General features: G+C 52.4%; 1 protein-coding gene across 1 annotated transcript; it reads right to left on the bottom strand.

Annotated features, from left to right (window-relative positions):
* Window positions 1-499: 499 nt before the first annotated feature.
* Gnb1l (G protein subunit beta 1 like) lies at window positions 500-25,065 on the bottom strand. Its single transcript, XM_032899922.1, has 6 exons — window positions 24,926-25,065; window positions 24,396-24,521; window positions 21,377-21,539; window positions 17,429-17,527; window positions 13,104-13,319; window positions 500-1,006 (listed from the first exon to the last, which is right to left on the bottom strand). The coding sequence occupies exons 1-6, from the start codon at window positions 25,048-25,050 to the stop codon at window positions 755-757; spliced, it is 981 nt and encodes a 326-aa protein (XP_032755813.1). The 5' UTR covers window positions 25,051-25,065; the 3' UTR covers window positions 500-754.
* Window positions 25,066-25,406: the final 341 nt, after the last annotated feature.

Here is a 25,406-nt window from a genome sequence, read left to right as displayed (position 1 = left end):
GACTCTCCTGTACTCCATACACCACATGGCTGTGCTTGTGCCCTGGGCACTACAGAGGGGCTGGCTTGTGGCCTGTCATGGGCACTTTCCCTTGCCACCCGCAGGTTCACTAGGAGACAGGCTATCCCTTTACCTTATCCTATCAGGGGCTAGAGCCTCCTTTCCTGGACTTCTATTTGGCCTTATACTGTGTTCTGTAAGTTCTCCTTCCCTGACCACCTTGGTCACCCCATTATTAACTCTTTCCTGCCTCCCTCTTTAGGGAGCCCAGTTTTATCCGTTCCTCATGCTGACCTCAGCCCTGGATGTCAAGAGTCTCTGAACATGTCTGGGGCAATGTGCCAGAGGTGTGGAACTGACAGCCTCCCAAGGACAAGCACTGAGAACCTGCACCCAGAACTACAGCTCACAAGGAAGGCTGGTGAAGGGCCTGCGGACAATCTGAATGCTCTGACTGAGGGGAGAGCACAGTCTTCGTGGAAAGCTCCCACCTTAAGGCTTCAGGTTGGCAATGGGAAATTTATTGTCAAATATCTTTAGTCTGGCCCTACCAGGTGTAAGCTATGCCTGTTACCAAGGGATAGGTGCCAGGTGTCTATCATCTGAACGACAGTCACAAAAGGAACAGGGAACCTCACAGAGAAAGTGGATCCCACAGACCTTTGGCCACAGTTTGCTGTCCTTGGAGGGACCTGAGGGTCTTCCACTGTGCTGGGTCAAGACTGGAGTAAGACAGCAGTGCCCCACAGCTAAGTCACGGGCAGGGGTAGAGTGACCAGACACTGATTCGCTGGTCCTTGGACCCTGCAGCAAGCAAGCCATCAGCGGCAAAGGCCACGCAGTGCACAGGAGCGCTGTGGAAAGCCAGGACAGCCAGTGGCTTAACTGTCCTCCAGTGAAACACACGGATGCGGTGGTCCCAGCCTGCTGTGGCGAAGAGCCTGTGATCTGGACGGAGGGTGACCTCGGCAATTCCAGGATTGATGAGCTCATGGGTCTTCTTCACCTAAGAGCAAGCAGGGCAAGAGTGATCAGACTGCTCATGGCCATGCCCTGCTGCACCCTCGGCCATAATACCCGCGTCCTGTCCAGGCTCTGCCGTAAGCTTTGTGACAGCTACACACGCTTGTGCATTTGGTCTCCTTCTCAGCCCCACAGGCCAAGACAAGGCCACCAGGCAGTGCTGTGCAGATCCTCAGGCTGCCTGGACAACGCCAGCCCTGGAGGAGCCTGGGGGGCCAGATCCTGGGTTCTCCGTGTGGAGGACATAGCAGAGTCAGTGTTTCTCCTGTCAGAACCTCCATGGAAACGTATGGCGCATGGCATACAAATTCCAGCAAAAATAACACCGAGAGGCAGAAAACGACTCAGGATGTGGGAGGGCTTCCAGGACAGCCAAGAGAAGGGCAGGGTGCTAGGTCTGAATGCGTCCCTCAAGAGTTCACAGGCAGAAACTTAACTCTCAAATTCACCTATTAATGCTATCCAAGGTGGGGTATTTGGCAGGGAACTAGGGCTATGTGAAATCACAAGGCCTATTAGTGGCTTTTTCTAGGAGGAGACCTGAGCTGGCAGCCTGTCCTGTCTTGTCTGGGGATAGTCCCCATGCTGAGACCGGCACTCAGCAGATGTAGGCTGCGAGCCTCCTGGACTCTAGCACTATTAGACAGACAAACCCCTACTTTTCAGTAAAAATTGTCTTCCTTTGTATTTTTTGTGTTTGGGTGTTTCGTCTGCACCTTCATCTGTGCACTATGTGCATGTAGCATCTACAGAGGCCAGAAGAGGGCGCTGGATCCCCTGGGACTGGAGGTACAGACAGATGACCTGAGAGTTGCCATGTGGGTGCTGGGAATTGAACCTGGGTCCTCTGAAAGAACAGCCATTAACCTTTGACCACCTCTCTGCCCCCAAACTTCTATTCTTTACACACTGTCCAGTCTTAGCATTCTTAGGCTGTAATAGAAAATGCAGTGAGATACCGTGTGAGAGACAACACTGGAGGAGACAGGAGAAACCACAGATGTGCTCCTCACTGACTCTGGGACCCCCGTTTCTCTAGCTTTCTGTCTGTCAATATGGTCGATTCTTCTATATGTTCTCTGCAGTGCCATTCCCATCGTGTCCCTGCTGATGCAAGACCAATGTGGCCACCCAAACTTTAGAACACTAGAGCTTCAAGCTAAAGAAAATGCCTTTATAAAGTTAGCCTGCCTTAGGCTCTTTGTTCTAGTCACGAACAGGGCTTTCTTGGTTACACCGCCTACCCCGAACACTGCAGGCTACTTGACCTCTCCGTCTCTGTGAGGGGACCGCCTCTGAACAGCAAGCTTCCTGTTAGTCCCCCTGTCTTCAGTGCCTTCCAGTGGGGCTGCATCACCCTTTGCAGACAATGATGCGCCTCCACAAAGGTGAAAAGGAGGCGGGGCATGACAGCCTGTGCCTGTAATTATAGCACTCTGGGGGGAAAGGACCGGGTGATCTCTGTGAACCTGAAGCCAAGCTGGTCTACACAGAGTTCCAGGTCAGCCAGGGTTACATAATGGGAGGCTGCCTTAAAAAGAAAGGAAGGAAAAAGGAAGGAAGAAGGCAGGAAAGAAGGAAGGCAGGAAGGCAGGAAGGCAGGAAGGCAGGAAGGCAGGAAGGCAGGAAGGCAGGAAGGCAGGCAGGAAGGAAGGAAGGAAGGAAGGAAGGTGGGTGCAGGGACACAAGGAAAAATAAAGTAGGAAAAGTGAACCATAGCTTTCATGGAAGTCAGAAATAGTTGTGGAGCAATTTAGCTACACATTAACAAAACACAACTTGATGAAGTAGGCTATTCTTTTTTTTTTTTTTAAAGACTTACTTATTTTAATGTATATGGATACACTGTAGCTGTCCTCAGACACACCAGAAGAGGGCATCAGAACTTATTACAGATGGTCATGAGCCACCATGTGGTTGCTGGGATTTGAACTCAGGACCTCTGGAAGAGCAGTCAGTGCTCTTAACCACTGAACCATCTCTCCAGCCCTGAAGTAGGCTATTCTTAAAGGAAGCCAGGCAGCCAATCATTGTGGGAGCTGGCAGGGCTCAGGAAGGAGGTAGAAAGATAAAGGGAACAGAGTACCAGTGGAGACCTTGAATGTAGGAGGATGGGGCATGGAGGGCAGGATGATTAGAAAATACACCAGCAAGAACAAAACAGTTAAAATGGACCAGAGAGGGATTTAGCTCAGCGGTGGCGCTTGCCTAGGAAGCGCAAGGCCCTAGGTTGGTCCCCAGCTCGAAAAAAAAAAAGAACCAAAAAAAAAAAAAAAAGGACCAGAGAAAACATGGAGGGCAACGGAAGAGCTACTTTAATTTATTGACATAAATGTTTTAGAGTCTAAGACCAAAGAAAGGCTGTAAGAGCATTCAACAGTAAGATATGTTCTAAAATTATTAGGGCTAAGAGTGAAGAAAGACCTGATAGCCACCCCTCCCCCAAATTCACATGGAAGATGAGGGCACAGTAGACGCTGTCATCAGAAAGTTCCAAGGCTACATGTGTGCCAGCCGACAGCAGAGCAGTACTCATACAGGCAGAAGGGGAGTATGATGGTTCAAGAGTTTTATATCCAGCCAAAGTGTCACTCAACTGTGAAAACAGTAGACAGACATTTTTGAACATGTAAGAGCTGAAAGACCATTGCTCCCGTAAGTCCTTCTGGAAGAACGAGAAGATTAACTCCAGTCTTGCAGGAGATGGCTGGAGCACTGTAGTGAACAGTCTGGCACATGGCACCGAGTGTACTTACCTATAGGATTAGGCACAGACATGGGGATTACAGCTAGAAAACCAGTTATGTAACCAACAGAAGCATGGGCGGGTAATGTGAACGATGGTGCTGCTGGGATGTGGTCATCTGTGGCGATCTGACCGCTGCCATAAATGACGGCAGCCCAGCATATCCCTTCTCCTCTCCCACCTAAGGGGAGACACCTGTTCTCCTGGTATGTGCTGTGCACATCTGTATATGATAACACCAAGACAATAAACATTCTCCGGCTTTATGATTAAATTTTACCCAAAGATAAATTTAAATCTAGGCTATGTAGAAAGAGAACTCCAAAGGGTTGAACAGCAGATTCGCCAGGACACAAGTGAGAGAGGCAGGCGATTATTTGGGTTCCAAACCCAAAGCAGCCAGAGAAAACCTGGTATCTAACTGATCAAAGGCACAGGCGGCACTCAAGAGCTGGGGCTGTTTACCAAACAGGCTCATTCTTCCTAAAGCGCTTACAACAGAGTGTCTATGCCTAGCTGGTCACCTTGCTGGAAACAACCATGAAAGTGAACAAGCCCTAGACGGCAGGCGGAGGAGGGGCCTGGCATTCTCTGCCTGGGGACAAAATCAAGCTGGAGTATAATTAGTCACATTAAGCTGAGGGGCAGATTAAAATCTGCGGCAAGTAGAAGGCTGAGATCTGTGAGGATAAGGGGGTGGAGTGGAGGGAGATGTGGCTTTGCGGGCTGAGGACTAGACATGGGTTCTCTAGGAGACCTTGTTTGAGGGCTATGCATGTTCAGAGCAGATGTCCGGCTGACCAGCGGGAGGCTGATGCAAGGCTTTAAAACGGAACAGCTATGAGAGGTCACGATTGAGAGCTAAGGAAGGGACGAGCCCCATTTGGCTCACGTTAGGAATAAGACCCCACCTACAAGCGAGGCCTGCTCTAGACATCTAATAAAGCAAGGAGCCAGGCCTGGCAAGGTCTGAGTGGGAGGAGTAGCTGGGGTTGAGATGGCTTTTCCACACACAAACTTGCTCCAACAAAGCATGAAGCCATGCCCACATAGGTCCAAAGTGAACAGCCAGCCATTAAACCCACCACTAGGGAAGAAGCAGACAGATACTCATCGGCTCAGAATAACAGAATTGACTGTAGTCCTCGCATGCCATTTACAATGTCACATTAACAGGAAGTACTAGACACACAAAAAGGCAGGACAATAGGCTCCATAGTCCAGGGAAAGTCCAAACAGTGCAGGTACCAAACATGTCAAATAAAGACACCTACAAAAGAAAAAGGGCTTGCAGACACCACGAAGTGTGAAGGCCTGAACTTGTATGTTTAGGATCCACGGAAAAACCCAGGAAGGTATAGTGGTCACAGGAAGGCAGGCAGCCACCATTTGGGAGGTAGAGACAGAGATCCTTGGCAAACTAGCCACCTAGACTGGTTGGAACTGGTGAGCTCTAGGCTCAGCAACAGACCTGATAGGCACAGTGGAGAATTATCAAGGAAGTATGCAATATCAACTTTAGGGCTCTGCACTCATGCAAATGCTCATATATAAACATACACACATGTAAACTCGCATACACAAACACATCCACATCCACACTACACATACACAAATAGTAAGCAGATAGAAATTATTAGTGCTGTCTAAAAGTTGTAAGAACAGAAAATACAGAGCTGAAAATACCAATTAGAATAAAATGTACAGGACAGGGGTAATAGCAGATTGTAAATTGTTTTATAACAAAGTGAACTGGGACCTACATTAGGAAAAAGCCTGCTCTTGCAAACTGTCCTTGGACGTCTGCCATGTTCACTGTGCACACACACACATACAAAATAAATAATGTCTTCTTCCGGATAAAAGGGTTGAACTCTAGACAGGACTTGGGTCTACAGAGAAAGTGCCAGAGCTGATAAATATCAAATATTCTGCATGCGCGTGTGTGCATCCATGTGTGTGCGTGTGTGCATGTGCGTGCGTGCGTGCGTGCGTGCGTGCGTGCGTGCGTGCGTGCGTGTGTGTGTGTGTGTGTGTGTGGTGGGGCAGGGGATGATTAGCAGGAAGAGCACACGGACTGCTCCTTTGGAACACCCATCTGGTAGCTCACAGTCACCTGTAATTCAGCTTCAGGTGATCAAAAGCTTTCTTCTGGTTTCCACAGGCACTTGTATAAACAAAAATTAAAAAAAAAAAAAAACAAATCTCTTAAAAATACTATGGTTTTAAGTTTTAAAACAAAACAAAACAAAACTGTCTAAGCTAGGCAGTGGTGCTGCATATCTTTAATCCCAGTACTAAGGCAGAGGCAGGCAGGCAGGCTGAGGGTTGACCAACAGCCCATGCAGGTGGGATCCAGGAGCAAACCACACAGAGGCCTTTCCAGAGCACAGGCACATCAGAAGCCACTCACATGGACTCAGAGGCCACCACACTGGCCATCTTGAGATCCCACCAGAGGACTGGAAAATGGCTTGGATTTATGGGAGGGTATGGTTCATGAATGCCTCAGTGTGCCAGGCACGGTGGCATGCGACTTTAATCTCAGCACTTAGGGGGCAGAGGCAGGCAGATCTCTCTGAGCTTGAATCCAGCCTGGTCCAAACAGCCAGGACTACATACAGAAACCATGTATCTCAAAAGAAAACAACAACAGCGCAACCACCAAACAGCCCAGGACTGATAACGTGTAAAACCCAACCCTCTGGGCTGGGGTGGCAGTACACGTCATCCTGGTACTTAGGAGACAGAGGCAGGATCAGGAGTTCAAAGTCATCCTTGGCTACATAGGAAGGCTGAGGGAAGTTTGGGCTACGTGAAACTGTCTCAAAAATTAAAATAACGGGGCTGGAGAGATGGTTCAGCCATTAGGAGCACTTGCTGTTCTTCTAGAGGACCCAGGTCTGATTCCCGTCACCCACACGTAACCTATCAGCCATTAGTAACTTCAGTTTCAGGGAACCTGACGCCTTCTTCTGGTCTCTGCTGGCACTGCACATACATTGGTAACACACAGCCACACACAGAAAATACAAATATTTTAAAAATGTTAAAATTAAAAAAATATAAAAGAATAAGACAAAAACAAACAGCAGCAGTAGGGCAAAGGCTAGCTCCCCAAGAGACACACCTACATCTTGGAGGGCCAGGAAGGATTGAGAAAACCCGAACCTTGTTCTAAGCCACACTAACAGCTGGTGAGTAGACTTCTTCTCCAGAAGGTGACTGAAGAAAGCTAGAAGGTAATCGCTTTATTGGCTGTTCATGAGCTAGTTTTCAAATGCACAAAGTGAGAGACAACGGGGATGGAAAGGGGGAGGGACAGGGCCAGCTCAGCTCTCTGCAGCGGGCCTTGGCCGCAAGCGTGCCCAGTCAGGCATCTAGTGCACAGCTGTGTACCTAGGGAGACACTTTTCTTCTCAGCCACATGTGGTCCACTTGTGCATTTCAGAGAACTGAAATCATCCAGACCTTGTTCTCTGACCACAACGTAATTAAGTTAGAATTTGAAAACTAGAAGATAGCTGGGGTGTGGGTTGGGGAACCATAAAAACACTCCAATCAGCTCGGCTCCGAGGCCAGGGAGCAGATGAATACGAGGTCCACCCAGAAGTGAGGCCTGATGGTACCTGGGAGTGTGGGACCCAGCTACAGGGTCGCCTTATGAGAACACAGGCAGAAGAACTGAGTCTGACAGGTGCCACGACCAACGTGAGTTGGAATGACTGAGTATGCCCTAGGACAGTAAGAAGAGAAAGAAAAGACAGAGACAGGGCTGAAGAAGAATGTGGCTGACATTCATATATCCGGCCCCAACAACTACAAAGTCTTCACAATTAATGTTAAAAGTCTAGAAAAACACCCCTCACTCCCCATCTCAAGCCCAGCATGCAGAGTCCAGACTAAAGCAACTCAGGCCAAGTGTGTATGGAGCAGCAAGAGCCCCCAGGTCTCCCTCTACTGGACCCCCAGCCCTGCAGTAAAACAGCAACGAAGAGGTTAATTCATGCCCAGACTCGCCACTGAGCAGGAGAGCGGAGGCTTGTTCAGCAGCTCCTAGCTCCTCAGCAGAACTATGTGGTAGAAAAGGCAGGATCAGTCAACCAGCAGACCCAAACTGACCCAGCCAAGCGACCGAGAAAACAGGCGGTGCACTGGGTTAGCTTGGAACTGTTGTGCTTTGAGACAGAGTCTCGCTATTTGGCTAGAGAGGTCTAGGCTAGGCTGGGGTGATCTGCTTGCCTCGGCCTTTAGGAGAGCAGACACTGCAGGCACACAGTGCCACAGTAGGCTTCATTCCATCGCTTTGATGCTAAAGGGAAAATAACCATTGCATTTACTAAGTCAACAGTCAGGAAGGAAGCCCAGGGCTGTAGACACGGCTCCTTCAGCAGTGTTTGTGGAGTTGGGACTGCCAGCATCCGTATAAAGCCCAGTGCAACGGTGCTTGCCTGCAGTCCTAAGTGGAGACCCCTGGACCTTCCTGGCAGCCAGCCTAGGTGAACTGGTGAGCTCCAGGTCCAGTAAGAGACTCTGTCTCAGAAAGTGAGAATGGATGGGGCTGGAGAGGTGGCTCGGCAGTCAGGAATAAGTACTCCTCCTGCACCCATGTCAGGCAGCTCATGAGACTGCCTGTGACTCCAACTCTAGGGTGTCCAATACCCTCTTCTGGCCTCTGCTCACATGCGCACACACACGCACACACACACTTTAAAATGTGATGACTCTTACAAAACAACAGAGTGAAGAGTGACTGAGGAAGATACCAGAGGTCAGCCTGCACCAGCACAAACTAGCCCGAGTGCATGCACATGTGCACATACACACACCTGTACACACATGAACACACATGCACATACATCTGTACATACATGAACACACACACAAATAAAAGAAAAAGGAAACCTGTGTCAGTCAGACAGAGGAATAAACACACCTGTCAAAACCTAGCACCAGTTCTTCCCCCCCACACATGGAAGGAACTTCACCCAACAAGACCCTGTCACTGGGCAATGGGAAACATGGCTTCCCTGCCAAGTTACACCCAAGATGGTCCCAGCCAGTGCCACCAGTAGGCAGCTCAGTCCTCCAACTTAACTGCTGCTCTGCCCTCCCATGCCCTTCCAGCTGCCTCTTCTGTGCTTGGCTCCAATTCATGGACCTGCTGACACTCCGTTTACTGGCCCTGACCACCTCTTCGAGCACCTCTGCTTGTCTCTTGTGTCCGGGCTGCTTGTGTGTGTCCTGGATATTCTGTCCACCTTCGATGTTCACACCTGGCAGAGCCCCAGCTCTAATGCTCAGTGCTTCTCCTCGGTGTGCGGGAACAAGCATTAGAAGGGCTGTCCATGAGCTCAGGCAGTCTCTGGTCTCTGACATGCACCCTTCCAACACCCCTTCTACATGGTTCTGCCCTCACTGGGCTCCACACACAGGCCGCACTCAAAGCCTGCCCTGGGGCAGGATGTGGGGCAGATGCTGTGGTGTGGTGCGTCTGAGCACGCATGTGGGGCCCGCCCATGCCTGCAGACAGGCCCAGTTGCTCTCCTAAGACTGAGAGTGTTATGGTCCTATGGAACTGGGGGGGGGGAACCTGTACAGTAGACTAGATTGACATTGTTTTGTCCTTGTCTCCCTGGGGATGTTGGCTTGGCTGAGGTAGAGAGGGGACTGTTGGGCACAGAGAGTCCCCATTGGAGCCCACTCAGAACACTGTCTCAGGGATACTTCCTGGCTATCTCCTTGTCCCAGGAACTTCTAACACGGCCAATTCCCAGAGAGAAGAGAGCAGCTTTTAACCCTATACCTGCTGCTACGTACTCCCTGTGCTGACAAAGTCTGACAGAGCCCTGACTGATCCTCAGAGGCAGAGGTGTGCAAGGACAAAGGGTAGCCCTCACATCCACTTCCCTGGCCTCCCTTCTTGTTCTTCATGTGAGAGGGTCAATCTGCCAACTCTGGCCAACCATGGCCCTCTGGGACAGGAGTAAGTCCACGTCCATCTCATGCACACCTGGAAACAGGTAATGGTGGAGAGGTAGAGGTGGCCTGGCTGGAGGACTGGGTCTTCAGGGAGGTGAGAGATTGGGAACCAGCTAGGAACTCCACCTGCGGGCCATGCTCCTGAGTATGAGAAAGAGCTGCAGGGACATGGAGGAGTGGTCGGGCCCTGTGCTCCTATATCCCTTGTGTGCACCATCCCACAACCCCACTGCAAACCCCATGCTCTGCTTCCGTGCACAGGCACTCTTGGTGCACATGAAGATGACCATGAGGTCTTCTGACCAGCTTCCCCCAGTGACTCTGGGGGACCATGACTGAGGCACAACGAGGATGCAGACGGACGTGAGGCTGAGCAAACTGGGCTGCTGTGGCCCAGGGCTCGCTGGGGTGGGAGAGCCTTGTTATTACTTAAATACCTAAAATACTATTGGCTGTAAATCAGTCCCTGTTTCAAGGCTATGGGCCTACTCCATGTGGAGGAAGGAAGGGCCTGGGCACCACCTGTACCTGACAACGCCTGAGGCTCGAACTTGATGGCTAGCAGCAGAGCCACCTCGGGGAGGCAGGCCTGAGGTTTTCGATAGGTTGTGTCTGCGGGCATCCTACTGGTCATGGCAGCCCCTCCCTGACTGAGCTCTGGCCAGGGCTCAGGACCCTCCAGAAGGATCTCTGGCCACCAGTGGCTCTTACAACTCATGACCTCAGGTGCCGGGAATGCTCGGCGCGGCGCCATCTGGTTCTGATTACCCATGCTCGGCTGCGGGCGCCTCAGCCAGGGATCTGTGTCCCAAGTGGCTGGGAGATTGATTTGGGCTCCTCAGAGGCTTTAGCAGGAGGATGTGAGGAAGGCACGTCTGAACCAATGGGGGCTTGGGCCAAGGCAGGCAGCCATATTTTGGTGCCACGGCACCAGTGAGGACGCTGTGGACTGGAGGCCACCTTGATGGCCCTCAGGTGTCAAGAATGATCTCAAATAGCTTGCCTTGGCAAATTGACAGATGGTTCCTTCCCAGAGACCTGGGCTGTGTAGAACCAGGATTTCTGGGTCTCTAGGGCCAGCACCGGACCTGACTCTGGGGGAAATAGCACCCAGCCTTCACCAAACCCGGAGTTATTCTCATCCGCCCAAGCAGGAAGGCAAGCTCAGCAGGGGGCTGGGGCTCCCCACCTCCTTTGATGTGTAGCTGAGCCAGGCCCTGCCCACCTCACCCCAACTACTTCCAGGCTGCAGTTCCTAGTTCCCCTTCTGCTTTAACTTTTCAAATCATTAGTAGAGTAAAAGTTCATCTCTGGACTGGAACAAGCCCATAAATTAAGTCTTAAGTTCCAGCAGCTGTTTCCCAAACATGTTGGGAGATTCCAAGTCTCTCTCTGGGCTGGAAGGGCTTCCTCCAGGGTGTGGGGCCCCAGGGGCCTGAGTAGGAGCTCACAGCTCTTGCAGAAGCTGCCTAGGTGTTAGCTCTCTGCCTTCTGTGGGGATGCGGGTCAAGCCACTCAAGGGGATGGACACTGGGCCCACAGGGGGTGCTGCTGCTCTCCTCTAGGCTTCAGAAGCAGGAGGCGGTGGGTGAAGGAGACCTCCACGCCTACCTGTGGGGCTCAGCACCTAGTGAGGTGGAGACTCATGGCACACAGACCAGTGGTTGAGTACTGTGCTTTCCCACATGCTCACATGGTTCTGAGGGTTAGGGACTTTTCTGAATGTTGGAGGCAGCAAGGAACCTGTGGGTCTCAGACACTGAGGGAAGGATGGACGGACTGACATAGAATCTTATTGTGAATCCATTATGTGCCCGGTGCAACTGGACTCCCAGGAATGGTCTTATCTTAGAGCTAAGGATCAGAGGAGCCTGCCTTACCAGTGGGCCCACCTTCTTTTCCTACTAGGCACTGCTGGTGGGGAGGCCAGGCTATCCATGCTGTCTCTGCTCCCCAGTGGGGCACTCCTGGATCTGTCCCTACTTAGGCACTTCACTTTCCTCAGGCCCCCAGGCTATGGTATGTCATCTTTTGGGCCTCTCTTGTGGTTCTACTCCACATCAGCCTCCTTCTGCTCCAGGTCTTCCCCTGACCCTCTATCCACTGTCCGTGATCAGTTGCTTTTCCAGAATGGCCTCGTGATAAGGCCCCGATTTGCACCCTGGGTTTAGTGATGCCCTTAAGACCCTGGGTGCCGCTCGGCACCAACCACGCCCTACCTTTACCTACAGGCCTCAGGAAGGAAGGATGGGTGGACATACAGGACAGCCTACCTGTATGGATAGGACACTTTGAATCCATTGTGTGCTCGGATGGTCTTGGCTCAGAACTATGGATCAGTCTGCCTTACCAGTGGGCCTCACTGCCCACCTTTCTTTCCTAGTAGGCGCTGCTGGTAGGAGGCACTTGGGCCTGGACCTGATTGCTCAAAGCAAACCCAATCCTCAGTAGCAGGTGAGCGAGGCTTCCTTCCTACTTCGGGAGGGCGGCAACACCATGCTCCCGAAGAAGGGTTGACCTTCTAAGCTCTATTCTCGGTGCTCTGGTTAAGTCCAGTGAGGCTGGGAGCTGGGCTATGGCTACACAATATTCCATAGGGCATGTAGCTCTCCCACCAGGCTAGGTTTCCAAGGCTAGGTTTCCTTCTGAGACTTCTGGTAACAGGTTCCTTTCCCACCCTGAGTCTGTGTAACCAAGCCACCTCTGGGGGCTTGATAGCCTGTTGTCTAGCAGGCCTGCACAAAACCAAGTCTGAATACAGATTCCACAACTCCTACACAACCCCTCCATCCCAAATGGGCCCCTTATGCTGCACTTTGAGGGACAGGGGCAATGCTGGGGCCATAACAACTGGGATGGTCCACGAGACATTTAGGGGTTGTCTCTAGCAAGCCCTGCTCATCCAAGGCCTTCCTACCTGGTGGGCTTTCCTGTTACCTGTGACCAGCAGCCTGCCTAGGGCCAGCTTATAGATCCTACCAGGCCATGGCTTTGCAGGGCTTTCCACAAGTTCTCTTTTCTTTTTCTTTCTTTCTTTTTTTTTTCCCTTTGATTAATCAGTTCCTTACTGACCACATTCCTCTGAGTTTTCACAAAGGAGTTTGGTCTGCCTGGACACTACGTGCCTTTCCTTTAGATGGACAAGACTTGATGGCTGTTAACCCGAGGTCCAGGAGAAACCCAAACCATGTGAATGGTGAGCCCACGCCCACTGGCCCTTGCTCCCCTCCTGCCTCCGAGTGATTAATTAGCTAGGGAGCTGCAGCCGCTCCTCTTCATGCCTAAATATTGTTTCGCCTATCAGACTGTTAGTGCAGAGCAGGATAAATGAGGCCCGGGCCTGTGCACTGACCTGCAGGGACTGCTGATCGTCCAGACGCCAGACGGCCAGCACCTTCCCGGCCGAGCCCGAGACGCCCTTGGCCTTCTGAGAGTCGAAGTCAAGGCCCATGACAGGCTCTTCATGGCAGGTGATTTGGCTGCACACCTTCCGCTCTGAGACGTCCCACAGGGTTACCGATCCATCCTCATAGCCAGCCAGAAGGAGGGGGCGGAGACTGGAGTTAGTCTGTGGGGAATGGCACAATGGTTGGCTCCCAAAGGGTCTTGTCTTCAAAGAGCTTTAGGGCTGTGGGAACAGCTCTTTCTCTGGCCACGCCCAGAAGTGGGTTGGCCCAGAGAACAGTTCCTTTGCCTTCCATATTGCCGCCAGCCTAGGCTCCATATCCTAACTGCCTCCCACATCCCTCTCATGGGGCTAGTGGGGCTGCTGCTGAGTACCTGAGGAGCTAGAGGTGGGGTCCAGAGGCCTCGCACACTCATACATTTCTACCTACCCTGGATCCTGTCCAAATCAGGGATGACACGATACCTACTGCCACCCCACCAGCACCCTGGGTCAGCCCGGGATGGCCTCATCCTTCCTCCTCATCGGCCACTCCTGGTTGAAGCCAGTCATCTAGAACCACCAGGCAGGAAAACAGAACGCTCAGTGAGAAGGCCTCTCTGGGCTTTGTTAATGGAGTTGCAGAGGCCCCCACCCTTGGAAGCTTGATGTGAGAGGCCCTTACTGTCGTGATGGATGAGGGCGAGGGTCAGAGGGCTCTGCGCCCTGGGCTGACGCTCGTTTATTTAGCCTCTGAAACAACTACAAAAGAAGAGTGCTGCAGGATTCCAAGTCACCCTTAGGGACATGCCATCGGTCCCTGCACTGCACAGCAGCCCGAGAGAAACTGCACAGGGCTGAGCAAGGAGGCCCAGGCTAGCTGGAGGCCCATGGCACACAGCTAACAAACAGCGTGAGGGAGGGCCAGGGCTCTCGGGCCACCACGGCTGTGGCTGGGTGTCCAGGACACCTTTGTGGGAGGAGGGGAGGGCCCACTGTAGACTAGCATGTGGAGGGATGGCCACAACAAGGAAAGAAGGAAACAATGACCAGGCTTTCAGCAAGTACAGTGGACTTGCCAAGGCCAGAGCGGCCATGGAGCTTGTCTCTGACTGTCTTCAGAAATGGCTGATTGTGTCCGGTTGGCGATCAAGTTCACACGTATAAAACAGGAGGGAGTGACGCGCCTGGGAGGAGGCACGAAGCATCCTGTGTTTCCTGTGATTTATTTCCAGCACCGTCTTCAGTCCCTCTCCCCAAGGGCCAGGGCCCATACTGTGCACTTTGACCATAACCCCAGAGGCAGGGTTGTCTCAGGTCTCTGAGCATGTTCCTGGCACAGTAGCTCTGCCTGGCTCTGCGGGCCCTATCTGCACCGATGCACTGTGAGCTTTATCGCAGTGATGAGCTCTCTGCTTGAAGTGATTTGTGCAGATCCACAGTGTGCCCTATGGGCGGGCTTCAGACAGGGTGCTTAGGCAAGCAGGTATGAGCTGGGTCAGGGCTGGGGCACACCAGGTGGAAGAATTCCAGAACCCTTTGCACCCTAATCAGGAGTGAGTGCCAACTCTTGCCACTCTTACTCAGCACCCTCAGCATGGCTGTCTGGTAGATGCTCCCCTGAAGCCCATTTGGGAGAGAACTATCCCAGGCTACCTGGATCGAGCCCTAGCAGTGGTCCTGCTCTGGCTCTGCTGCCTCTCATCACCAGGCTACTTTCCTTGCTCTCTGAGTGAGGGAGTCCAGAGCTCCCCATCTTCACTGGCATCATTCTAGATGGCACAATGAGTATGACTATGAGTTCTGAGCAACACAGACACTCAGGGGCCACTAGAAAGACCCCTCTGCCATGGTCATTTCAGCCCCTGCCAGTTATCACCACAGCCCAGTACCTGCCACTCTACTTTATCTACCCTGGTCTCTGCAGCTTTCAGTGACAGGCACTACAGGCTGGACTCGTGTTCTTGTAGCCACGAGCCCTTTGGTGGTCACAACCTTGATGCTGTAGATCCAGGATCTGAAGTCGCCCCGCCTTGCCCTCCCTAACAGCGCCCCCGCCCTCAGAGACAAAAACTGGCTCTGCGGCCTCTGCCACCCTTGGAAGAACAGCCTGAGAGATGGTAGCAGGCCAGGGGCCAAGGGAACCCCTAAGCTGTGTACTAGAACTCGGCTGGAAGAGGCCCCAGGACTCAGAGTGGGAACCTTCTCTAAGGGTGGGTACTGCTGTTAGCTCAGGCCTGATTTACAGCCTGACCTATCCTATAATTATTGTAGCAATGCTGCACAGCTACTTTGGGGCAGGAACTAAAGATAGGCCCGAGCATTTCAGAAAGAAATCTATCAAGTCAGGATACTTTGTCACACTCAGATTAGAGACTTCACATCCTAGGATTTCTGGACTTAGGAGAAACAAAGAACATTCTTATACCAGCAGCTTTTTGCGGCTGCGGGCTTCACATTGGATCTGTATCACCAACAAAGTGGTGATTTGTCCTTCTGTCAACTATATTAATTACCTTAACAAGTTTGTACATCCCTTTCTACACATTTTTTTTTTCTGATGGAATTTTTACACGATTGTGCAATGACCTATGTTTTCCAGGGTACAGAATAGGAGTGTGCAGCCACAGGTGCCTGTGCCAGGACCTGTATGTGGCACGGTCACTTTCCTGGAAACCTCAGTGTGAGTAAGATTGGGAGGCAAGATAAGGGTACACTGATTTTCCCAGGGAAGCGCCCAGAAACTCTTGGGGAGCTGTGTCTGGACACACTGAGGCAAGAACTAGGCTCTGTCTCTGAGTCAGGCTGCAGACTTATGGATTCCAGGAGCTTTGTCAGATAGAGTCTGCCCTGACTCTGCTGAGGCGTTTCTCCAGGAAGCTAGCTAGCTATACAGAAAAGGCAGCACTAGGGTCAGCCTACTGAACACTCCAAATCTAATGCAATCCTCTCAATTAAGAAACTGCAAGGAGCTGGAGGGATGGCTCAGCAGTTAAAGGCACTGGCTGCTCTTGCAGAGGATCCTGGTTTGGGTATCAGCACCTGCATGGGGATCTGAAGCGATCCTTGGACTTCACAGGCACCAGGCACACAAGTCACCCATACATATTCATGTAGCCAAAATACCCATACATACAGATAAAAATTTAAAAAGGAAACTGCAAAGAAAGCCAACTGGAAGCAGGCCAGAAAACTCTGTGCCATCCAGACAGACGGAATCCCTGAGGCAGGCACAGAGGTGCCCTTCCCATGCCTCTTGTGGGTCACTCAGGCAATTCCAAACTGAATAAGCCCATCTCATCTCATTTTAGAAGAGTTCAAAGAGGCAGCAAGCCATGAGGCAGAACTTAACCAATAAGAACTAGGAAGATGGCCAAAGGGTTACAAATCCCTCTTAACATGGGCGATACCCCGTGACCCTCCCACCTGTGTCTGTACCAGTTAAGACATTGATGATGAAGCTTCTGGGGTTCTTTGCTGATAAATACAGTAAATGGAAGTGACCAGGAAGTAAAAATGCTGACCTGGATGTGGCCAGGGAAAGCCTCACCTTGAAAAGGTCTGGGCATGTGTGAGTGTGTGTGTGTGTGTGTGTGTGTGTGTGTGTGTGTGTGTGTGTGCGCGCTGCAGAGGGCAAAATTCCAGACCCTCGGCTGTGATGTCTACCTGGGCCCTAGTTTTTGCAGAAGCCCCAGGAGATAGCACCTGACCCTTCAACAAAATTAAAAAAACAAAATCAAAACAAACAAGCAAGCAAGCAAACAAACAAAAACAGTCAAGAGCAAAGTAAATAGCTACAGGGAATGGCCATTGGGGAAATCATCATGCTAATGTTCCTGGGATCTCTATAAGGTCAAGGAGTGGAAAAAAATGTTTGCCTAGCACAGCAAGGTCCATGCAGGCTCGCTTCACATTAGTTAGCTTTTCCCTCAGCCTCAGCAGAGCCAAGGACCAAGGTGCTGAGGAAAAGGGCATGTTCTTCTGGGAGTAGGTCCCACAGCTGACCCAACTGTCCCCTCCTCACAGCTACATATGGGCATCTGCATGGCACACTGGCCAGGTTATGTGGAGGGTAGGTATGGACACCTGGTTTTTCTGTAGCGTTTCTCTTGGGGTGACTTCCAAGCACCAGCACCAGCCCAGAAGAACCTCATGTCCAGTCAGCTTTGGGCCACAGAGGACAGCAGGTACATGGTCTTTAAGGGACAGTGCCTGTAGATTTGATGACAAATCCAGCCCTGAGTGGGGCATGACTCAGGGCTGTTGGGTGTGGCTGGCACATGCTGTCTTACCTGCCACAGCCCCAGGCACATGGGCATGCCTGGCTTGGCATCTGCCTCCGGCTTCAGGGTGCACACTGACGTCTTGGATGGCATCTCCAGAATCTGAACCTGACAGTGAGAAAACAAGCTGATCTGGGCTGATGCCAAGCAAGTCTATGCTGTGCAAACAAGAGACATTTAAGGCGATTAGCCAAGGCTGCTGCGAGTTTCTGTCTGCTCCTCTCCCTGTAGGGACCTGAGAGCAGAGCCTCCTAATTAGTCTGCACAGGCTAGAGGGCTTAGATGCTCCTGGGGTCCTTACAAAACAAGTGCTCACATCATTCCTGAATGACCAACCTTTCACCAGCAAGTAGCTAGCACATGCCTTTCCCCTCTTGTCATTTGGGCAAAGCCTGGTCTACTTGGTCCTGCTTACTTTGGTCATTCTCTCTCCTTTGCTTGTCTCTCTTGCCTGGGTAGGATTTTCAAGGGCCCTCTTTGGATAATCTCAGGCATGTAAAATGATAGATATATAATCTGTGCAGAAGGCCTGAGACCCATGCACCACCAACCTAGATATAAGCATTTACTCAGAGCCAGGGGCAGCCCCACTGAATCCTGTTTCCTGTACACAAGTACCTGACCTTCCAACCCAGACTGCTGAGATGCCCAGGCCTTTCCATGCCTAGGCTGAGATGGGCCTTGTGGCCCACATGACCCATCTTCCCAGGTAGGTATAGAAATCCAAGAAGACTGTTTATAGGCCGGCCAGCACCATTCTTAGTGGATGGCCAAGGCCCAAGGACCAGATTGGATTGGGTTCTCAGATACCTCGTATCTAAGGTACTAACCCTCATTCATTTGAGGGGACGTGACACTTCTCTTGTGAGCTCAGGGAACAGAAGGGGGCCACATGACATGTTGCAGCCTAGCATCAACCAGATGTTTCCTATGCCTTTCATCTGCGTGGGGTTCTACTGCGCTGTTGGGCTTATGTATACCTTCTGGTGTCATGGGGCTGCGTGGGTTCTGAATCCCTGAGCTTCTCCAGATATCAGCGAGAGCAGGAGCATAAATACAAGCCTGCTTAGCATGCCCCAGTCTGCACACACACGGACTCAGAGCTCCAAAGGGGAGGGGGCATCAACCGGACAGCACATACCTGGTGTGCCAGACTGGGGACAGTGTCTGAGGGACCAGAACATGGGCATGTTGGGGCTGTGTTGCCCTTTAGAACCTATGCCACACAGACCCTCATCTGCCACAGCCCCAGCCACAGAGATGAACCTCGTCTGCCCTGCTGAGTCCAGGGCAGCTTCTAGGCAGTGCAGAATGCCAAGCACACAGCCTGCTCCTCCAGTCAGAGTCCTGCTGATGTGTCCACTTCTGACTGACGGGTGGCCAGGGTGCTGCCTGGCAGGGCAATCTCACCGGGGTCCCCACAGTGACTGAACTCCTAATACCCAAGCTGAGCACTAGAAATGGTTCACAGTTCCGTCCCGTCTGCTGCAGGTGAGTCGTATAACCTCTGCCTTTGTGGAGGCCGGGAACATGCTCAGGCCTTTGAGAGGTGGGAAGGGAAGGTTTGGAGGAAGCCAGGACAGGGGCTAACAGAGTAGGAGGGCAGAGCTGCTGCAGGGAGTGGAGATGGACAGTGTGGCTGGCAGTGAGCCTGCAAGCCCGCATTAGAGCTGCTCCCAGGCTGGAAGGCAGAGAGGGAGGGGAGTGGCTCCTATGCACAGTCCTGCCTCCTCAGGCCCATGGTCCTCCACAGCCGGCAGCACTGAGTAGGCAGCTCCTAATGGCGCTGGCGGATCAGGCCGGTGTACCGGGTTAGGCTTGGCTCCTGCCCAAGAAAAGTCATTTTGTCTCCAAGCAGATCTAGTTCATAAATAATGAGATAGTAACAGGTATTTATTTGTTCATGATTGCACTTAAATCACCAATTAGGAGCTACACACACTTTTCTTGCCGGTTTGCCAAAAACCTGTTAAAGGTTTTATTAATGTGAGGGGTGGGGGAATTGCTTCCTCCTCTAGCAAGGCAGGTGGTACTAAGGTCATCCCAAGCCACAGACACACAAGATGCCACTCTGAGGGCTATGCTAGGAGGGCTTAGCCACCCTCGGGCCATGGAGCAGTAAAGTCTTTGTCTGCGGAGGTCACAGGCTCCTGTGTAGTTTAACCAGCTTCCTGGTCCTCACCCTCAGTGCAGGTAGCACTGTATTTTCAAAACAATTTTTATTATATTTATTATTTACTGGTGTGTGTGTGTGTGTGTGTGTGTGGGTGTGTGTGTGTGTGTGTGTGTGTGACTTTTGTGAACCATCTCTCTTCTCACTGTGTGGGGTGTGGAAATTGGACACGGGCTGTCAGCCTGGGCAGCAGGCACCTTTACCCACCGAGCCATCTCAACGGCCAGACACTGCACTTTCAGAAGCAGCCAGCACATCCTGGGCAAATGGTTGTTTTCCAGTCAGCCTGGAATCCGCCTAAACTGGGCCCTGGAAAACCATAGCTGGCTTAGGCCCAAACAATGCCTGGGAGCATGCTCCCACCCCTCACGGCTGTCTGGGTGGCCACACTTGCCCAAACCTAGCATTTTTTCCTTTTGGAAAAAAAGAAGCTGGAGTTGGGTGCCAGGTGGAAAGCTCCAGGGTCTGTAGGAGGCTCCAAGCTCACTCAGGGAGGTTCCAAGAGGCCTGGGGAAGCAAGCTAGGAAAGGCCCTGGGCCTGGGTCTGACCTCGAGATCCTGCTCTTCTGATGTAGGGTGGTTGCTGTGCTTTCTACACTCTCAGTATAGACCCCAGGCCACACTCCTGGACAGTCCTGGGTCTGCTGTTCCTCTTCTTATCGTGAGAACACATCTGAACAGCTCCTACCTAAGGCCCCTTGCCACCCAGCCTCTCCCTGCTACCACAGTGGGGTCTTTCTGAGCTCGCATGACTTCCTGCCGTGGCCCGTGGCCCGTGGCCCGTGGCCTGTGCAGGTTGTCCGTCTTTGACCTCGGCATCCTCAGGCTGCTGCACCACCCTCCTGAGAATGTGCACGTGTGGAGTGCAGTACCCCAGCCTCGGCGTTTGGACCAAGCATAGTCCCAGCCTTCCGCTGCTCATCACTGGCTATGCCTTGTCTATAACTCTGCAAACAGGATGAGGCTGGTTCTGTAGAAAGAAGCCCCGATTCAGGGTTAGTTTATTCTCACAGAAAGCAGAGGGTCCTGGGGCTGTAGCCCGACTCCATCTCCTGGACTCCCCATTACTCTGGCCTCACTGCTGCTTCCAGATACCTTTTTCCTGCTCCTTTCCCTGTGATCAGAGTTTGTGGAAGTTTGTCTCCCAGGAGGCCTAGCTGCCCGGGAGTTCCGCTGCGGCTCTTCCTGCCTCCAGACTGGCTCCCATTCTGGATTTGAATTTGGGCTTTATCCTCCCTTCCCCACTCCCATCTCCAGTCAGCCTCCAGAATCGGCAGTCTTCACTGTGTCATAGCTTTGTCCCCCACTGCGAACTCCCCTGCTGCTTCAGTTTTCTTCATCCGTGTCACCAGATTGATATCTCTGGTGCCTCCTCCAGGCTGGCAGTGCACCAAGGCCCCAATTTCCGGAGATTTCTCTGTGTACATATATGTGTGTATGCACATGAATATGTGAATAGACATGTACTCTTGTCTATGTGTGCACACACATCCTCAGGCCTGGACACAGCCCTGAGTAGCCCCCCTCCAGGAATAGTGTTGTGTTAAGTCTGAAGGTTTGCCTGAGCCCTTCCTCATTTTCAACCTGAATCCCCTGGAAGGACTGGATGTCACAGATGAGCAGCCCGAGGCTGCTGGAGCTGAGTGAAGCAGGAGAGCCTCAGGCCTGCAGCCGGCAGGGTCCTGTGCCAGCACTAGGCCCTCCGTACTGGAGGAGGACAGTGTGCGGGTTAAGACAAACCTAGTCAATAGTGTCTGGAAGGAGCTCCAAGGGCTGGTCCTTACCTCATCGCTGCCCTTCCCTGGCACAGCAAGCATCCAGCACAGCTGTCCCCTGACCAAGATGGAACTCTTGCAGAAGCCCACACTGTCCAGCTGAACTGAGTCCATGACGGTGTTCCTGCCCTCTGCCAGATCCCACAGGCACAGCCGCGGGTCCCGGCCCTGGCTGAAAGCAAAGGGGGAGGGAGGTCTGTTGAGACATTGTAAACATATATGTGCCTACCTGGGTCAGCGTCTGGTCCTTATCCCTTCCATGCTGAAGGTAGCTATGCTTCCAGAAGACGGCTAGGTAAGCCTCACAACCATCCAGGCTAAAGGCCTCAGTGAGGAGGGGCTTCTCCCTCAATGTTCACATCTGACTTGGTATCCAGGGCGCTGAGGCTAGGACATTCAGTCGACTAAGGACACTGAGGCATGCACCAGTGCCACTAGAGCTTACCTTGCACCTCTTTCCTTTCTGCAAACTGTCTTTAAGGGCTCAGAAGTCTCCCTCAGGCCTCTTCTAAAGTGTGTCTGAGACCGACATCACTCTAAATGCCATGCAAGCAGGCTGACAGCAGCTCTGTGCATCATCACCTGAGCTGGAAACAACCCAGGTGCTCTGCAGCTAAAGCATGGCCAGGACGCTGTGCAGAGTGACGCTCAGCAAGGGGTGGCGCCGTCGGCTGACACATGCAACGGTGGACAGATGCTGAGCTGTGATACACTAAGTGAACAAGTCAGATCTGAAGGTTCTGCAGCATGGAACTACACTCCAGTGATGTTCTAGAAAAGGAAGGGCTGGAGACCAGGAGAGGGCTGACCGCAGTGGATAGCTCTGGGCTCTGTGGGGTGGCAGGCTGTTTGATGTGGCCTTGGGGAAATGGACACATGGCAGTGCTGTGCCAAACCCACAGACCCACAGACAGTGTGACTGTCACTGTGCACAATGAAAACAGCCCCAGCCAGTTGAGCGAGAGCCAGAAGCCTGTGAGGGACAGCACTGTGGCTGTGTGGATGATAGTGCACTGGGCTGGGAAGCTCAAACACCCAAACACACAGACAAATGTACTGAAGACCGTATGGGTAAAGACACACACGTAACTGCAGAAGCGGTGGCCCTGAGCAGGCCTGGCTCCTTTACAGACATCAGTTCTGCCCTCTCTGGCAGAGCTAATCCGGGAGCCAGTAGTAGATATAAGGTTCCTTATCAAACAGCTGATGCACATAGAGAACCGTGGTCAGGTCAGAGCTTAGAGGTCATTGTGAACATGTGTGTGGCCAGACACACGCAGCGAGAACACACAGGGGAACATAGGCGGATGACACTGTGGGCAATGTAGGTCCACCATGGACAACCCAGCTCATCGCCTTTCTAAACACAGCAGCCAGGTTTCCGAAGAGTTGCTGATTTCAGACTATACAGGGAGAGGCAGAGCACGCCTTTAGTCCCAGCACTCAGGAGGCAGAGACTCAGGGCCAGGCTGGTCTACAATATGAGGAACTGAGGTAGGCCAGAGCTACCTAGTAAGACCCTGTCTCAAAAAGAACAAACAAAACCAACAAGAAACAAACTTCAACCTCTTGGATGCTGACAGTGGCCCAGCAAACCCCGCCCGCCTGTGTGACCCACCAAAGCCAGCCTGCAAAGGAGCCCCAGGGACTCAGGTATGTCCAGCACCGAGGGGTTGGCAGTCACCACACTGGGCTTCCTCCCTGAACCCAGGACCTTGGTCTTGTCCTGAATCTAGGGCACTTGAGAAGGGAAGAACAGAAGGCAGGCTTTGTCTGAGTCCCACATCAGCAGCACAGTCCAGAGAAACTGTGGACCTAAGTGAAGCAGCAGTAAGTTCTGGAGACAGCTTAGGATGTCCATCCATGTCTTAGCATAGGCTTCTCTATGGCCCAGGAGCCTGGCCAAATGGGGGAAGCCTGGCCAATGTGACTCCATGAAGACCTCTGGGAGAGTGAAAGTATATCTCTGCCAGCCTGTTGCAGAGACTATCTGTGATGGAAGAATATTGATACTAACTAAAATATGAAAAGCACTTCACATGTCAATAAGAAAAATGGGCAGAAGCCAACGGTATCCCAAAGTCACAGCAATCCTCCTGCCTGGCTTCCAGGGCACTGAGAGCACAGGTGTGCATTAAATTCCTGGTAGTCTTTTAGGTTTTTTTTTCTCCTAACTTAAAGTTTAGAAAAACTCGTAAAATCATTCTTCTCTTCTTTCAAGACAACACAGCAAGACAGTCCAGCAGTCCTGGCGGCCACTGACTCCACAGTGGGTGGTGCCACTGCGCTGTCCTTGCCTGGCAGTGGTTACTCAGGTGCTGCTGAGCTGGCCTGTAAGTGTGTAGTTTCACAATGACGAAGGTAAAGAAACACTAGCTGGTGCAGCTCTTATGGCCCAGGTGCGGCCAGTGCTGGGGGTCCTTCAGCCTTGCTGGATATGAAAGCCCACAGCCCTTCCAGGGCCTCTTGAAGAAACCCGGACCCAAACACAGCTGAGGGCAGGCAGCTTTGGTTTGCTGTGGTCTCCAGTGCAGTGCAAATGCACCTGGGCATTCCACACCCTGAGCCCCCAAACACAGGCCCCTGACCCTCAGTGGGGGCTGTAGGAGGGGCTGCAGCTGCACCACCCTGGCTGGGAAAGAAGGTGCCTGTAAGTGTCCCCAGGCTACCCTTCATGCCTTTCAAACCTACTGGCTTGGTCCCTGCCCCTGCTGTTACCTCTGCCCTCTTCTAAGCCATAGCCCAGACCCTTTCCCTCAGCTGCCTGCTGGACTAGCAACAGCTACCTCAGATGACACCCCCCCACCCCCCCACCCCCAAGATGTGTCTCAGAGCACAATTCCACCTGACGGAAGTTGTCTGCTTCCTGAAGGCTGGGGCTGGCCCCACACTGTACACAAGCTACAGCGAAGCTGGCCAGACCCACCCCTCACCCGCATCCCATTCATTCAGTTCACTGCCCTCCTGCTCTGTTAAAGAGTTCCCAGCATAGATCCCCCAGGACCTCCCTTGTGATGCTACAACCCACCTGAGGAGCTGCTGTCCCTGCGGCAGTGTCTTCAGCCAGGTTACACCCTGGCCCCCGTGGCCATTTAGAGTGGCAACTATTCTTCTTGTCTGTAGGCTCCAGATGTGCACTAGGCCATTCTGAGACCTGTTGGAGAGGAGTCAGGCACAGGCTGGTCAGGGGCTGGGGCAGTCTTGAACTCACTCCAGGCCAACACCACACACAGACAGTGGATGGAGATACTTCAGCTGGGGAAGACTTCACTGGAACGGATGGCTGCCTCTGAACCAAAGGTCGGACAAGCCTCCCTTACAGCAAAGGTAGCCAGAAGGGCCAGGGATTGGGGGCACTTTGTCAGAACTCAGTGTTGTGGGACAAAGGGACATGACTGCCCCTGCAAGGAGTTCAGAATGCACAGTGTGGTCAGGTCCTGAAAGTGAGGCAAACACACCCCCTGCACAGTGCCCTCCACCAGCAGCTTAGACAGCATTGTTCCATGCAGCCCTGGGCTGGACCTCACCCTGGGCTGGGGCAGGACAGCTGTTACTCACCCTGAGAAAAGGAGTGGGTTCTCTGCAGCGCCGGGTGCTGGGCAGAAGTGCAGCGTGTTCACAGCTGACTGAGTGCCTCGGAGGACAAATCTGGGACTAGGCGGCGGTGGGAACAGTGCTGCCATGTAGGTAAATGCAGTCCTGGGGTACAAGGGGAGACATGTGAGAGATAGAGCACTCCACATGCCTATAGAAGGCAGCCAGAAAGGAACACTTAAAAAGCTGTTGGCTCAGAACCTAACTTTTGCCCCTTCTGGCAAAAGGACACTGCTCTCCATGGCGGGGACAGGCTCTGTGGCTGAAGAATAGCCAGGTCTTGACATGGGCTACAGGACTGCCGCAAGTGCAGCCCAGCTTGCCCAGCGCTGTTCCTCATGGGCACCTTCTCCCCACCCTGTAGCCCCGCCTTATCTGTCAGCTCTGGTAGCACCAAGGTCCACGCCTGTCCCTCTTGGCACACACAGCCTGGGTACTATGTACA

This window comes from Rattus rattus, chromosome 4 (assembly GCF_011064425.1).
Source record: "Rattus rattus isolate New Zealand chromosome 4, Rrattus_CSIRO_v1, whole genome shotgun sequence".
Lineage (NCBI taxonomy): Eukaryota > Metazoa > Chordata > Mammalia > Rodentia > Muridae > Rattus > Rattus rattus.
Note: the sequence above shows the minus strand (reverse complement) of the source record. Positions and strands in the feature narration are given on the sequence as shown.

Excerpts from the sequence above, each read along its gene's own strand:
- Gnb1l (XM_032899922.1), bottom strand. The coding sequence starts at position 25,050 with ATGGCAGCACTGTTCCCACCGCCGCCTAGTCCCAGATTTGTCCTCCGA. Across the intron at positions 21,540-24,395 it reads CAGGGACAGCAGCTCCTCAG|CCAGGGCCGGGACCCGCGGC; the intron begins GTGGGTTGTAGC and ends CTTTGCTTTCAG. Across the intron at positions 1,007-13,103 it reads ACGATCAGCAGTCCCTGCAG|GTGAAGAAGACCCATGAGCT; the intron begins GTCAGTGCACAG and ends GCTTGCTCTTAG.